Raw genomic sequence first — 15,761 nt, 5'->3', positions numbered from 1 at the left:
GCAAGGGTGTCTGAGGGTCCCACGTGCAGCTGGCCATGTGAGAGGTGTAGGCATGGGAGCTGGCTTGTGATGGCATGTGTGAGACATGTGCGGTTGTGGGCTGGTGTGTCTCGATGCACAGGGTATGGGAGTTGTGCGTGCGTGGTGCTGTGTCAGTACATGTGAGTTGTGGAACAGAGGGAATGTTGTTGTGTGTGGAGGCACGGTGACCCTGGGTGGGTGTGTGCTGGTATGTGAGTGGCATGGGATCCATGTGTGGATTTGGTGAGCTGTGTAGCATAATATGTGTCAGTATGTATTCATTTGTTTACTGTTGGCATCTGGACACATGTAAATCTTTTTAATTTATTTAACACTTAGGTAGCACTTATATGTGCAGGCATCTTTCTAAGTGCTTCATATGTATTAACTAATTTAATCCTCACAACAATAATGAGGTAGGTACTATTACCCCCACTTTACAGATGAGGCAGAGAGAGTTTAAGGAACTTGCCCAAGGTCACATAGCTGGTAAGAAGCAGAGCTGGGATTCAAACCCATGTGATCTGGCTCTGGAGCCCAGGCTCCACCTACCTTATTCTGCCTCTTGTCAAGCACACATGGTGGGAGGGAGAACAGGTCAGTGTTTGGGTTGCAGGTGTATTTTGTGTGAGCAGGTGTATGTGAGGCAGTAAGGGGGCAGTGGGTAGGAAGGAGGAAGACTAGAGGGCCTTTCTGCACCTCCCTTGGCAACTCTGGGAGTTAGCCCTGTCACTTCATGGCTATGTGACCTGAAGCAGGTCACCTCACTTCCTTGAGCCTACCTTTTCATCTGTAAAATGGGCTAATTCCCAGGCTTCACTTTGTGAGGGTGAAATGGTATACCCTGGGAAGGCTCAGTGGCTGGCACTGAGAAGGGCCTCAGTAAAGGTGAGCCCCCTTCTCTTCCTCTGTCTCCAGGTCTGTTCCCTGGGAAAGTAGAAGGTCTGGGGAAATGGTGTGGAGCCGACACAGTGGCAGGGTGCCTGGGTATATGTAAGCTGTGTGATCTTGGGCCAGCTCCTGTCTCTCACTGGGTCAAAAGAGAGGCTGGGGTGGCTGGTGTCTGGGGGCACTCCTGGAGTGTTGTCAAGGGGCCAGGAGGGCCTGACCACTCCTCTTTGTCCCTTGACCCCCTCGGGGACTCAGGTGGGATTTGGCTTGCTGGCCATGGGCAAGCAGAACAGCAAGCTGCGGCCCGAGATGCTGCAGGACCTGCGGGAGAATACAGAGTTCTCAGAGCTGGAGCTGCAGGAGTGGTACAAGGGCTTCCTCAAGGACTGCCCCACGGGCATCCTCAACGTGGATGAGTTCAAGAAGATCTACGCCAACTTCTTCCCCTACGGTGACGCCTCCAAGTTCGCGGAGCATGTCTTCCGCACCTTTGACACCAACAGCGATGGCACCATCGACTTCCGGGAGTTCATCATCGCGCTGAGTGTGACCTCACGTGGCCGCCTGGAGCAGAAGCTCATGTGGGCCTTCAGCATGTACGACCTGGATGGCAACGGCTATATCAGCCGTGAGGAGATGCTGGAGATCGTGCAGGTGGGCCCCTGGGCCCCTCAGAATGGCAGGCACAGGGCCCAGCAGCTTGCACCTGCCAGCCCTCTTTACCCTCTCAACAGCCCTTGTGGGTAGGCAGTGGCAGGTGCTATTCTTACGACCCATTTAAAGAAGTCTTTAATAGGAAGTAATTTCCAATTGAAAGTTGAGAAAACTTCCACATACCCTTTACCCATTTTCACCAATGAACATTTTACCACATTTGCTTTATCATCATGTGTGTGTGTGTGTGTGTGTGTGTGTGTGTAATGTTTTGTTGTTCTGAACATGACCCTCTACCCCTGAATACATCAGGATAGATTTCCTAAGAACAAGGACATTCTCTTACATAACCCATAATATGATTATCAAAGTCAGGACATTTGACATAGAAACAATGCTATTATCTAACTTACAGACCATATTGAATTCTGCCAACTGTCTCAATAATGTTCTTTATAGCATTTTTTGCTCTGGTCTAGGATCACATATTGCATTTAGTCATCCTATCTCTTTAGGCCACTTTAATCTGTAACAGTTCCTCAGCCTTTCTTTGTCTTTCAAGACTTGACATTTCTGCAGAGTACAGGCCAGTTATGTTTCACTGATCCTCATTTACTCATGAGGAAACGGATGCTCAGAGAGGTAAAGACACTTGCCCGAGATCACACAGCCTGTGAATGGGCCACCTGGCTCTGTCGCCCACATTCCATCTGGATACCCAGCCACCTTCCAACTAATTGATTGAGAGCCCACTAAGAGCCTAGTACTGTGAGATGCTTATACCCATGAGCTCAGTGCATCCTTACAACAACCCCATAAGGCTCAGAGAGGTGAAGTGGCTTGCCCAAGGTCACACAGCATCTAAGTGGAGTCAGGTTCAACTTGGTCAACACTCAGAGCTGTCTCTTAAAAGGGGTCTGACTTTCAGTTCTGGAGTTGGCTTCAACTCTTAGGTTGCTCATCTGTAAAATGGGGATGGTGAGACTGATCTCACAGGGAGACTTAAGGACCTGATAGGAATGTCCTTTCTTAGAACAAATTTAAGTATAGTACGTTAGCTTTATCTCAAAAACCTTCCAGAGTGCCCATCCCCTCAGCAGCATTGAGGTCCATCAGGGATCTGGTCCTATTTTACCTACCAGTTCCTTGTTCACTTTTTTCCTAAGCCTTTGTTTCTTCACCTATAAAGTGAGGGTGTTAACCCCTTCTTCCAAGGCTATTGTGGGTATAAAGCAGGATAAAGACTCTAGTAGATGGCCTGGCATATAACTGGCACTCAGTAAACATTAGCGATATGTCAGTTATTATTTTCTCCTCTGCACATTCTCTGCTCCAGCCAGAATGGCCTTTTCAACATCCTTGGAATGTGCCACTTTGTACAGGCTCTTGCTCCCTTTCCTTCTGCCTCTCTGAATTCTTTCCCTTCTGGTCCCTCAGCTCTGCTGTCTGCTCCCCCTCCCAACTCATCCAGCCACTGGTGGACTCTTGACTTTGGCTTCTGGGTCTGCTCTCTCCAGCTAGAGTAGAATGGGCTGCCTTAGGATGTGGTGCTCTCCCTATGTCTATCACTAGGGAAAAGACTTAATGATTATCAATGACTCCCATGGGCCAGGCCTTAACTCTCTAGTTGATGGATAGTGGGGGGTTCTGGGGGTCCTGGTGGAAGGGTTGGGGTAGCCAGGGTGGTGGAAGATCACTCAGGGATTGGGCAGCAGCTGGATACCAACTAATCTGTATGGATATTCATGTTTTACCACTTAGTGTGGTTGCCTGGTGTATACTGGTAAATGTCAGCCTTGCTGGAAGCTCCAAACCCAGGGCATTGGTCAAGCCAGTACCATTCTTTGGGCATCCTTGGGACCCCTTCCTGGCTGGCCTCTGCAATCTAGGCCCTGGGTTCCTTTACAGCAACCCAGCGGCTCCAGACGACCGATGCAGACAGAACTCTGCAAACCCTAGTGACCGATTAATTACAAGTCGGCTCCATTGAAACAATGAGTGAGCAGTAATTCCAGACAATTAATTAGGAGGCCCAGGAGAAGGGCTGTCACAGGGGAGCAGTCAGTCTCTAAGTCACTTGCTCAGTCCTTCTCAGGACGGAGCCCTGTGCCAGGTGGTGGGCACGCTGGAAGGGAAGAGACCTCACCTCAGCCTCGTGGAGCTCCTACTCTGCTGGGAGAGACAAGTGTGCAGGCCACACTGACCAGCTCGGTGACCGGGGTGTAAAGGTGACATCTGGGAGTCCAGGGGACTGAAGGGCAGGGAAGACCTGAGGCTGTGGTGGTTGAGTAATGGTTATACTATGATTATGTTTACTGACCACTTACTCTAGCCAGCTATACACAGTATCTCACTTAATACTCTAGACAGTCCAAATGAGGGAGATATGATTACCCCATTTTACAGATGAGGAAACTGAGGTTAAGTACTTGTCCAAGGCTACAGAACAAGTGATTAGTGGAACCAGGCCACCTTCATATACCTTGCTTTGAGGGGTCATTAGCACTCCACAAGCATCTATCCAGTGGCTAAGAGGGAGCAATTTCTAATCTGGTGTCTGCCATCAATTTCCTTTCTGAGCCTCAATTTATTATCTGGAAAATGGGAATCTCAATACCTGCTTTTCAGGGCTATTGCAAGGGTGAGAATAATGTATGTAAAGGACCTTGCACATAGTGGGTGTCTGTAAATGGTAGTTAGTATTATTGTTCCAGGCAGAGGCTGTAAACTCTGGGAGACCTGAAAGGCGCAGGGGTATTTGGTTATGGCAGAATCACCTACTAGGGGAGGCCTGATGGTGGAGAGGTCAGCAGGGACCAGAGTGTGAAATGCCTTGAATGCCAAGGGCCAAATGTTTGGACTTGATAACAGAGGGCAGTGGGAGGTGCCAGTGGCTTTTAAACAGGGGAGTCCCTGTCAGATGCCAGGCACTGTGCTAAATTCTGTGGATCTGGGCACTAGCTAGATGTCCATGGTCCTTATCTGTATGCTGGGGCTGAGGAGCAATCCTACAAAGGCATAATTACTTCTGGAGAGTTGTCCCCAAAGGAGGCTCTGGGGCAGCGCATGGGCCCTGACCCAGCCTGGATCAGAGAAGGCCTCCCTAAGAATGCTCCATGTAAGCTGAGCACCAAGGAGGAGTGGGAGGCAGCAGAAGGAGCGTGGGGCAGCATCCAGAAGGAGCTGGGTGCACGGCAGGCCCGGAGGGAGGCCTGTGTATGTTGGGAACGAGGGGGCGGCCCCTGGGCTGGGGACGTGGCGGTGGAGATCTGTGTTTGTAAAGAGGTCTCAGAGGCAGCGTTGGGGACAGACCCTAGAGAGGCCGGAAGAGACCACTGCGGAGGCCAAAGCCGGATCTGAGGCTAGGGAAGTTTATGGGATGGGAGAAGGAGGGCTTCTTGGAGGAGGTGTCAGTAGCAAAAAGCTGGCAGATTGAGGCGACGGGTCTGGTCCTTGAGCTCCGGGGCGCCGGGACCCAGCCCACAGGCCAAGTCCTTTGTGCTCTGTGTAGGCTTAGCGCAAAAACCCTCCTTCGAGTCGCCTCCGAAGCTCCTGCATCTGGCGGCAGCCGTCCTCGGCCCAGCACAGCCGAGGCTGTCCCCGCCCCGGGCAGGTACTCACTTGCGTTTATTTGCATAATACCCCCCGCGCCCTGTGGACCCAGCTGCCTCCGGCCTTCCAGCTCTCAGGGCGGCTCTACGCCCCCTGCCGGCCACAGTGGCATCGCAGCCCAGTGTCATCCCCTTCGCCCAGCGCCCCCTGTCGGCCATCGAGGGCGGGCCGCCCGGAGCCCCGAAGTTTCTGAGAAGCAGCTCTTTCAACCTGGGACTTAACTGGGAACCTGGGGCGTCCGGCACAAGCTCCTTGGCCGGGCGTTCCAGGCCCTTCTCCATCTGGGCCCCGATGTCCTCCAACATCTCTCCTGACCCCCTGCATTCAGCCATCCCCAAATTCTCGGCGTCCACTCAGGGCTGCCCGCTTTGGGGCCTTTGTACATGCAGATCCCTCTGCCAGCAATTCCTTTCCCACCGAGCGCTCCAAGGGAACTTGTTCAGGGCTCTCTCCAATAGCCCCCTCTTCTGGAAACCTTCTCAGTCACTCCTTCCAGAACTTCCCAGTTCCCCCATTCCTCCGTCACCCCCTCTCCTCCTCACCTTGGCGGGAGCGGCAATCGTCAGCGCACCTGGGGGCGTTTTTGGAAAGTTGGGGGTGGAGGGATCAGGCAGGCTCCCCCTCACTCCTTCCCCACCCGCCCCCCCAGGCCATTTACAAGATGGTTTCGTCCGTGATGAAGATGCCGGAGGACGAGTCGACCCCGGAAAAGAGGACTGAGAAGATCTTCCGCCAAATGGACACAAACAACGACGGTGAGGAGGCAGGGGCGGGGCGGGGCGGGGCGGGAGCCACTCCCCCTTCTCCCGCGGCTCGGCTGTGCAGCCTCTCGCTTTGCTGCTGCCTTCTCCTCCGTCACTGTTCCCCTCACCCCGCAGGCAAGCTGTCCTTGGAGGAGTTCATCCGCGGGGCCAAAAGCGACCCGTCCATCGTGCGTCTGCTGCAGTGCGACCCCAGCAGCGCCTCCCAGTTCTGAGCGAGGAGCCAGGTTTCCCCTCCCTGCCTTCACTGGCCCTCTCCCGGCTCTCAGCTTCCTCGCCCTTGTGTCTGTTCAGGCTGGGGGTCAGATTGCCACCCCCAGGGTCTGCACTCTGAGAGGCCTATGGAGAAAGGAACCCTGCAGCCCCTCCAAGGCCCAAGCCAGCAAGTGGTTAGCACCCCCCATCCGGGAGGCAATATCTCCCTTTGGCAATGATAGAGACACAGGCTGTGGCTTGGTCTGCCCCTCAGAGTCAGCCCTCCCTTACCTAGCTATCAGAACTTCAGCCATTCCCCCTCCCCCACCCCCGCACACACCCAGCCACGAGGCCAGACTTCCTTCCGCCAACCACGGGGCAAGCTTCCCTGCCTCCACCCCAACCCTTGTAGATCTCAGCCTTGGTGGAGTTGGGAATCATGCCTGTCTTTTTATTTGGAGCGGAGAGAAGGATTCCAGAGGTTTGGGGGCTTGAGGAGAAACCTTCCTTGAGCCATCCTTCCCTGCAGGAGGGCCTCAACCTTGCCTGCTCCTGCCCTTGTTGGCCCGGAGGCCGTGATGCAAAAGGAAAACCTCCTGCTTCCAGCCCCCCAGCTGTGAGTCCCATGAACCCCCGCCTGCGTTTCAGCATTTTGATGAACACAGACCCACTGACCCCTCTGTGTGTCTTGTCTCTCTCAGATACACACACAGGCCCACAGACAGATGGGCAGACACACCTAGAGCGCCACCCACAGTGTCCTGTGTGGGAGAGCAGCACAGGCCCCCGGCCGAGTCCCCTCCCCCGCTGCATGCATCCACGTGGAGCATCTCTGTTCTTTTTAATATCTTCAGAATAAAGTCTCGTTTCAGTGCAGTGGGCTGGGTGGCTGGAGGAGAGGGGTGAAAGACCCCCCGGGTCCTGGAGTGGCAGTGAGCCCTCTTGACTGGCTGCAGGAATCCTGGCCTGATCCCCGTGCAGACTTGGCTGGAGGGCCGCAGTGGCCACAGGGCTTGGGTGACGCAACAGCTGTCAAAGGGTCATCAGCCCAGAGCTAGTGCAGCTCGGCAGGTCATGGTCCTCCACAGGCTCTGGGCTCTCCCGCATCTGTGGAGACGTCAGAGGCTGCCAGGCCCACTGGGTCTGGGTCTCCTCCTCTAGGACATCCAGAAAGTGGGAGGAGTGGGGGGCTGGGAGGATTTTTGGGTGAAGGGACATCATTACTCTCCACTATGCAAGAGTCAGGCCATACCCTTGGAGTGCCCCCAATTCCAGCCCAGATACCTCTCCCCCTCCCCAAGACTCATCCTGGGCCTTGGGAGAGCCAAGTGTCAGCTGTATGACTTAGCTGGGAGATCTGAGTTCTCTGAGCCTCCAAGTCTCTCCTTTTGGTCTTGGGGAGAAAACTATTGCCCCAGTTTTCAAGGTGGGGGCCCTTTACAGAGGGGTGGGGACAGATCAGCCTGAGCTCCCCAGCAGGGGCTCCCAGGAAGTATGAAGAGTCAGGGCTTGGGGGGGATGGCAGGCCTTACCATGTGATGGCTGCTTTTCCCCAACCAGGGCCTCAGTTCCAGCAACTGGTGGGTGATCTGGGCACTGCGGACAGCAAACACACTCTCTGCCACGCAGAACAGTAATGAGATGCCCCAGAGACACAGGCTGGAGCTCTGTAGGGGGACAGGGGGCAGTGATGGCTGCCTGGGGTTGAGGAATGGAGGGCAGGACTCCAAGAACCCTTCCCACCTCTGATGAGCACCTCGCTGCCCTCCCACCCCATCCCAGGCCTAAGCACTTACGTAAATGCGAGTGGGGTCGAAGGGACAGTCGGGCGCCAGAGCCAGTAGTTCGGGGCCCCCAAAAGTACAGGCGGCCAGCAGTGCCCGGCCCTGGGTGGCAAAGGTCACAGCAATCGAGGCCAAGAGGCCGAGAGCACAGGTCAGAGAGAGAAGGGCACAGGCCACGCTCGAGCTAAACACTGTCCAGCGCTGGATGGAGGAGGCCACTGGTCAGTGGACATCAGGCTCGGCCCCATGGGCAGCTCTGGCCCCCATGGGGTCAGCCTCACCCCCTCCAAGCAGGCCAGGCCCTTGGGGGTGGCTGCTGCCCCTACCCGTACAGCCCCATCCCAGGAGGTACCACATACCAGAGGGATGCTGGGGAGGTAGCGTGATAACACGATGACTGCAATGCCTGAGGTGATGACCTGTGGAGGAGGCTCAAGTCAGCTCTGACCCCCTGCTGGAGGAGAGTGGGCAGGGGGTCAGGGCCACTCTCCAGCAAAGATTCCACCAACACCAACTCTAGCCCTCCACACCCGCACCCCCTGCTTAGCTTTGGTTTCATTACCTCCATCTGCATGGGGACACTGCCTCTTCATGGTCCAGCCCTGAAGTGACGTTTATAAAACACAGTCACTCCCTGCCTACAACCTTCCATGACTCCCCACTGCCTACAGCTGCATTTCTCAAGCAGGGACCTGTGTATCCCAGGGCCACAGAGCCAAGTCACAGGATATATATGACATGTTTCCCTGGAGTGGAAAAGATTTTGGAAGAAACTCAGTAACTCAACTGGCAAGGAACTAAAAACAAAATTGTTATTTTAAAATAAACCAGGATACTTTATGGAGTAGAATTCAAAACCCCTAGGAGTATTTTTAACTATCCCAGGCTCTCAGTGACCTGGCCCCTGTCCCATCAGTATCTCAACTCCACCCTGGGCCAGGCTCTTTCCTCATCGCCCTGGGTACGGACACCCACACAGAGCCTACTCTTGGTGCCACCTACACAGCGCTTTCTCAGGAACGCCCTTCCTGCTCCTCTTTACCTGCTTGGGTTCTCCCTCCTGCAGGCCTCCCTAACCACCCCTAGCCCCAAGACGCGGGCCCACCTCACTGTTAAGCCCACCAGCTGCCCTCTGGATCTTCTGGGTTCCACTCAGCTGGGCTCCCTCCTTCAGTTCCCTCACTTTATCAGGCAAGGGCTGGACCCGCGGGAGGCAGGTGAGATGAGAGGGGGCCCAGCAATGTCTGTAATTCACTGTGCAGCCACTAGTAAGTGCCTCAAACTCTCTGGGCTAAGCCTGCTCAGCAGGAATGAGCTCAGGGAAAGGACACTGGCTTTGGTGTAAGCCATAGATTGTTTCACATCCAGGTTGGCTTCTTTGTATCAGCAAGAGGTTGGGTGAATCCCTGAGTCAGTTTCCCCCTCTGTAAAGTGGGGAAAATAATGGCCCCGTGTTGCAGGGAGCTGTGGGGATTAACTGAGGAAATAAGAGCACAGCTGAAGTGGTCCAGCCCAGAGCCCATCTGTGGTGGACCTCCTAACCCCGAGCTCACTGCCTTGCCTGCCTTCCTCACAAGGTTGGTGAGACGAATAAACAACAATAATAGTAACCCCAAGAGACACTGCACATATCTGTACAGCCTAGCTCTGTCCCACTGACTGAGGCTCTCCTACTTGCCGGGGCCTGTGATCCTTGCTTTAGGGCCAGCAGGCTGTCTGAGCTTCATTTTGCAGGGGAGGGAACAGGCTTAGAGAGAGAAAGAAATCCCTCAGCCAGGAGGTGGCAGGGGTGGAACTCAGACACTGATGTGCAGATGTTCCCCAAAGGCTGTAGCCACCTCTGCTGACAGTTGGGAAAGGGCTTTACGAACTTGAGAATACCAGGCCCCTTCATTCATGTATTCATCAAACAGGTACTGACATCCAGTCATAACCATGTCTACCATTTATTGAGCACTTATAGTCCAGGCCTAATGCTAAACATCTGCCAGATTAGTTTTTTGTGTCTCCAGAGCAGACCTTATCCATTCCCACCTCCACACCTTTGCATTTGCCATTCTCCGTACTTGAAAGCCATCCCAGCTTCCTCTCCTACCTGCTGGCCCCAGCAGGCTTCATACCCAGGTTATGGTAATTGCAGCCTATCTTTGAACTCCTATTCATCCATCAATACCCACCTCAGGGGCCTCCACCTCTGTGAACCCTCCCAAGCTGAGCTGATGCTCCTTCCTTCTGGCCAACAGTGCCTTGACTATTTCCCTATTGTAATAATAATCCAAGCTCACAGTAGTGAGTGTTAACCATGTGCTAGGCACTGTGCTCAGCACTTTATGTGGATGATCTCATTCAATACTCATCAGGACCCTCTCAGATGGACACTGTTACCATCCCCATTTTATAGCTGAGGAAGCTGAGGCAAAGAGAGGTTGGGTGACTGGTGCCGTTGGTAAGTGGCGGAACAGGGGTTAGTACTTGGGGCTGTCTGTCTGCCCACCCCAGGCTGTGGGTGGGGACTCATCGAAGACCCTTCCAGCCCACTCCAGCCCCCTCCTGCCAGTCACCCTCCCAGCCTGGCCATACCAAGATGGCGGAAGTGACAGAGAGGATGTTGACCACACAGTACTGCAGAGCCACAGCATCATGGGGGGCTGCCACATGGCGCAGCACCGTGCCGTGGAGGAGAGCGGCTGCGATGAAGCTCACGTGGCCCAGCACCACCAGCACCAGCCCCGTCTTCATCAGCACCTTCCGGAAGTCACCCACACTCAGGCTACCTGTGAGGGACAGCCATGTCAGGGCCATGGGTAGGGCTCATCCTGCTGGGCAGAGGAGAAAACTGAGGCCCCTGCAGGAGTGATGGACATTGGGTTCTAAATCTATTTCTGGATGACTCAAGGCCAGTAACTTGTCTTCTCTGCGCCTCAGTTTCCTCATCAGGAAAAGGGGTTCACAGTGCTTTCATGAGAGTCCTTGGATCTCTAAGGTTGGAAAAGCATACAGGTGGTACTTAATAAAGGGTAGTAGTCCTTGTTAGTGTTCAAGGTCATGCGTGGCACAGTCCGGATTTGAACCCAGGTCTCTAGCTCTAGACCCATGATCCTTCCACTAAGCTTTGCATCCACTGATACTTTTCATCCATACATTTGTTACATCAATGTTCACTGAGTGCCTGCTCCATGCCAGGCCCTGAGGTACCACAGAGAGCTTGATGGTCACTGCCCAGGCCCCAAGGAGCCCCTAGTTCACTGGGCAGGGATCAGGTTCTATTCAGGATTCAGTTTGGTGTAAAGGGCCTGGCACACAGTAGATACTCAACTCACAATTGCTGAACTGACTCCAGCAAAATACTCAAACTTCTGAGTCTTCATTTCCCCATCTGTAAAATGGGAAGAATAACCCTTGTTTCCCAGTGGGGAAGGAGGGTCCCATGAGGAGATGGATGGGAAAGTGGGGCATACCCGGGGGGTGCTGGGAAAGCGAGCTCTTGGTGCAGGGGCACTAGGCAGGGACACGGCAAGGTGCAGGAGGCTGAGGTCAAAAGAACGTCAGGGACTCATACGCAAATCCTCTCTGAGTGTCCAAGTGGCTACTCGGCCCCTATCTGCACACCCCCAGGATCAGGAGCCCTCCTTCCGGCTGTTCCAGATCTGCTCTTTGGAATGTCCCCTTTGGGTCCTGGCTCTGCACCATGCTGGCCCCTTAGGCCCACCAGCCCCCTCACTCTAGCCAGCTCTGTGAGACTGGAAGACTGGTCTGGCCCCTAGAACTAAACAGCCTCCCCTTCTTCCTTTAGCTGCTCGTTGTGGGACCTGTGAGTCCCTTCCTAGACCTCAGTGTCCCCATCTGTGGCAGCAAGGATTGGGTCATATTTCATATATGAGAGTTTTGCAGCCAGAGAGAAAGAGAGAGAGAAAGGAAGGAATCCCTAGACTGGATGTCCCTGGGGGCGCTGTGCCCAGAGGAAGCCCCCGGGAGCAGAGAGGGCTGGGGCTACTCAGTCACAGACCCTCTGTGCGACTTTGCACCAGCCTCTCTCCTTCTTGGGCCCCAGCTTCCCCATATGTAAAATGGGAAGGGGTTGGTCTAGCCGGTCTCTGAGATCCTTGGAGCCTTCAGGACCCTCTGGAGCTGTACCAGATCGAGGAGAAGCAGAGGGCAGACGATGGGCTGGACAGGCACCGTGGGACTGGATGGCATCATGAAGATTAACTGCTGGCCAAACAGGAAAGGGCACGGCAGCTTTGTCCCAGGGGCCTGACCCACTTCACCCCATCCACCCACCTACCTGGCCACCCAGACACCACACCCGGCTCAGGGCTGGGCTCATGAACAACAGCATCCCAGGACCAAGACCTGGTCAAACTGGAGGTACAGTGCCAGCGTGGGGCTGTGCCTGGAGCACTGGACAGAGTCTCAGGGCAGTCCCTGGCTCAGGATGGTTCTAGGAGGTGGTGCTCCCTCGCCACTCTACAGATGAGGGAACCGAGGCTCACAAGTTCTCTTGGCTAGAGTAGGGACTCCCCAGGTCTGTCTGATGCCCAAGAGCAGCATCATTGCGTCCAGGGAGTGAGGGGAGGGGACACATCAGTCCCACTCCTCTGTCTGGATCGTGTTTGCCAATGGCCCTTCTCACCTGGCCCGGTTTGGGGGAGTGGAGGGTATGGGAGCGGGAGCCCTTTGGGAGGCTGGGGAAGCCAAGGGCAGGCAGCCTCTGGTTCAGAACTCCCGGGCTCTGAATCCCCTCCCTGTGCTCTCCCTTCTGGAGGCAGTGGGGCTTGGCTGCTCTCCTCCCACCTGGGGGTCCCTCCTCCGCAAGAAAGGAGGGTGGGGGGCAGTGGGGGCGGGCGAGAGGCCGTGGTGCTACCCCACATCGGAAGATACCAGAAGCCCTCCTCTCGCCAGCTCAGTGCTGAGGAAACTGAGGCCCAGAGCAGAAAGTGACCTGCGCAGAAGGCGGCCTGGACCCCGGGGTTCCGGGCGCCCACGACAGTGCTCCGCCCCTGCCAGAGGATCTGGGGCGGGTTCGGGCCTCCCGGGCCGTCCCCCCGCGGCTCACCCAGGCGCAGACACATCTCGGCTCCCGAGCTGGGTCTCCGCGGCGGCTTCAGCGGGGCTCCAGACGCTGCGGGCGGCCGGGCGGCCCCACTCCCATACTGGTCCGCAGCCGCCGAGCGCCCAGCAGAGCCCACGCCGCGCCCACTTCCCGCCTCGAGCCCGGAGCACCCGGCGCCCGGCCGGCCTCCCTTCCCGTCACCCCCTGGGCGGCCCGGCCCCGGGAGGGCCCCGGCGGCTCGTTTGCATCCCGGGCCGGTCCGACCGGCTGGGCAGCCCTTCCTGGCCCGCCCGGCTGAGTCACAGCGCTGGCCCCACCCACCCGCCTCGATGCCGGCCGGCACTCGGCCAGCAACCCCCCGCAGCCCACCCCGCTCCAGTGATGCCCATTTTACAGATAGAAACTGAGGCCTAGAGGAGCTGCGATCGTCCGGGTTAGGGAGTGAGATGGGGGCCTGATGCGTGGTTGTCACGACCTGGTGGGCAGCTGGACAGGAAAGCCCCGAGGTGAGGGCTGGGAATCCACTTCTTTCTAGAGGATGGGGAAGTGCAACAGTGGGTGGTGAAAGAGCACTACCTAGGGAGCCAGGCTCTGTCCTTGACCTGCGCCATGACCTCAGGTTTCCTCCCTGCAGTGGCCTGAGGGTCTTCGACCGCATGCTGAGCAAGGTGCTTTACTTGTGGGGGTGGAAATGGGGGGGGGGGTCTCTGTTCCCTTCTCAGAAAATCAGGGATAATAATTCCTGTCCCCTAAAGTCATGGTGAGATACAAAAATGAGGTAAGAAAACGCTTTGAAAACCCTCTAGAGTATCTTTGCAAAGTGCAGACTTAGCAGGAGCACCTAACAAGAGCGTTACTATTCCTGGCTATTGGTTACTGTGCCCCTTCAATGTGCCAGAATGACCCTTTGTTTCATCCTCAACATGTAGAAATGGACTCACACAAGAGTGTCCAGCGGAAGAGGTGGAGTAGGGGTCTCAGTGCCCTTTCTCTAATGTGGCCGTGCTGTGGCTGCCAGCCTGGGCTCTTGGCCCTCAGGCAGGCCTCTGGGAGGCACTTCCGTGGTATCTGGGCAGCATCAATTCACAGTCTGCACCCCCTACCCCACTGGTCAGTGGCCTTGAGGGTAGGGGCTGGCTTGATGCATCTAACACCAGCTGTCCACTGAATGCGTGTGCCTTGTGTGTGGGGCACACAACTTACTGATGACCAAGTCCACCTCCCAAGGGCTGCCCTGGAGAGCACATGTGGTCACTGCAAAGCCAATGTCAAATCTCATGCATGTGCGTGCATGTGGCTTCTCTATCAGTGTCAGGCTGTCCCCTTGACACTGACCCCAACTGGGGCAGTCTGGAATTAGGCTGGGGACCCAGACCTTTTAAATGTCTTTGCTTTCAGATGAATAAATGAGGGTTCTCTCTTTCTATCTTTAGAACAATACTGAGAGTTAAAGATTATTACCCCATTTTACAGATGAGAAAATTGAGGCCCAGAAAGGTAAAGGGGCTTTTCAAAGAGTACACAGCATGTATCATTGGTAGAGCTGAGACTTGAATCCAGATCTGTTTAACTGTGAAGGCTGCTCCTGAGTGTGGTGGGGGACAGGGGAGCCATAGTCTCCAGGGAGTGGGCCTACTCTCTGGAGCCTCTGAGGAGGGAACGGCCCATCTGTTTCTCTTCTGACACAGTTTCCCAGCCATGGCCCAGCCTTAGCGCCCTGAAGTTATTGCCATTTCTCTTTGCTTATTGCCAAGTGGCCAAAGTCCATTCGTCTGAGTTGTCCAGTGTCCCTTGCCTGCGCCTCACCCTTTTGCACACTGGCTAGGGTTCTGGGGTTCTGGAAAGAACCCCAGGCTACAGTACTAGCCCCTTGTGCTCCACCAACTCACTGTGACACCCTGGCAGCTCACAGCCCTTCCCCAGATCTCAGTTTCCTCATCTGTCAAATGGAGATAGTGATTGCCTTCCCAGATTTCTGAGCGATAAAAAGACTTGAGAGATATGAGACTTGGTTGAAACCTAGCCAGAGAAATACAAATAGAAATTCTCTCTCTTCCTGGAACACTTAACAACCAGGTGTGGTCCAGTACACTTCAATTGGACTCTGGGTCTTCCGAGGGCATGGCCTCCCCGTCAGGCTGCTCAGCTGGGAAGGGGGTTCAGGCTTCCAGTCCCTGTGCAAGTCCTCTTCACCTGAGAAAGGCTTTTTCCTCCCTGATTATTAGAATACTTCCTCCCTCTAAGTAGAACAATCACACACGGACCCTACCATATTCAATTTTGTGTCTTTCCATACACATACATAAAACGAAAAGCCAAGTGATCATGCTGAGAGAAGGAGGGGGTTGAAGGGGACTTAGGCATATTTACAATGACAAATTCTACATGGTGTGAATGGGGAGTTTGTTATTCTTTGTATATTTTCTATCTTTTACATTTCTTTTTTTTTTTTTTAAAAAAAAGCTTATTGTAGAAAACAGAGGAAAAAAACAGCAAACTATAGAGAAGAAATCAGAACTACTCATAATCCTCCCTATCCCCACGGATAATCAGCATTCACATTTTGGAGGGTTTTTTCCTATGTGCGTATGTAATTTTCTCCTTCTCTGAGACTCTTGACTCCCGGCTTTACTCTGCCACCCCTTCTCATCACCTTGATCTGTTGCCCTCTCTGCCATCCCCTTCCATCTATCAAGGACTTGGGTTTCCAGATTTTGGTGAGGCAGTCATTCCAAATTGCCCTGCTCATCCACGTGAAGGACCCTCCAATACTCTTCCTTGACCTCCTCA

The 15,761-nt window shown here is 54.7% G+C and overlaps 2 protein-coding genes across 3 annotated transcripts; one reads left to right on the top strand and one right to left on the bottom strand.

Annotated features, from left to right (window-relative positions):
• Positions 1-1,185: 1,185 nt before the first annotated feature.
• HPCA (hippocalcin) lies at positions 1,186-6,154 on the top strand. The gene is made up of 3 exons (XM_061186848.1): positions 1,186-1,566; positions 5,828-5,933; positions 6,057-6,154. The coding sequence occupies exons 1-3, from the start codon at positions 1,189-1,191 to the stop codon at positions 6,152-6,154; spliced, it is 582 nt and encodes a 193-aa protein (XP_061042831.1). The 5' UTR covers positions 1,186-1,188.
• Positions 6,155-6,571: 417 nt separating this feature from the next.
• TMEM54 (transmembrane protein 54) lies at positions 6,572-13,071 on the bottom strand. 2 transcript variants are annotated; one of them, XM_061186845.1, is made up of 6 exons: positions 12,975-13,071; positions 10,499-10,692; positions 8,278-8,337; positions 7,931-8,119; positions 7,667-7,801; positions 6,572-7,241 (listed from the first exon to the last, which is right to left on the bottom strand). In XM_061186845.1, exons 1-6 carry the CDS (start codon positions 12,988-12,990, stop codon positions 7,167-7,169), a joined length of 669 nt encoding a protein of 222 aa, XP_061042828.1. In that variant the 5' UTR covers positions 12,991-13,071; the 3' UTR covers positions 6,572-7,166. The 2 variants fall into 2 exon arrangements, with proteins under 2 accessions (XP_061042828.1, XP_061042829.1); XM_061186846.1 differs by lacking the exon at positions 12,975-13,071 and having other exon boundaries at positions 7,667-7,730; positions 10,499-10,720.
• Between the last annotated feature and the right edge of the window lie 2,690 nt (positions 13,072-15,761).

The sequence above is a fragment of the Eubalaena glacialis genome, chromosome 3, assembly GCF_028564815.1.
Source record: "Eubalaena glacialis isolate mEubGla1 chromosome 3, mEubGla1.1.hap2.+ XY, whole genome shotgun sequence".
NCBI lineage: Eukaryota > Metazoa > Chordata > Mammalia > Artiodactyla > Balaenidae > Eubalaena > Eubalaena glacialis.
This window is presented reverse-complemented; position numbering and strand designations above follow the sequence as displayed.

Coding starts and splice junctions, on each gene's coding strand:
- TMEM54 (XM_061186845.1), bottom strand. Junction 8,338..10,498: donor CTGTCACTTCCGCCATCTTG/GTATGGCCAGGC, acceptor CCTCCTCCACAG/GTCATCACCTCAGGCATTGC. Junction 7,242..7,666: donor GGAAAAGCAGCCATCACATG/GTAAGGCCTGCC, acceptor ACGTCTCCACAG/ATGCGGGAGAGCCCAGAGCC.
- HPCA (XM_061186848.1), top strand. CDS start 1,189: ATGGGCAAGCAGAACAGCAAGCTGCGGCCCGAGATGCTGCAGGACCTG. Junction 1,567..5,827: donor AGATGCTGGAGATCGTGCAG/GTGGGCCCCTGG, acceptor CCGCCCCCCCAG/GCCATTTACAAGATGGTTTC. Junction 5,934..6,056: donor AATGGACACAAACAACGACG/GTGAGGAGGCAG, acceptor CTCACCCCGCAG/GCAAGCTGTCCTTGGAGGAG.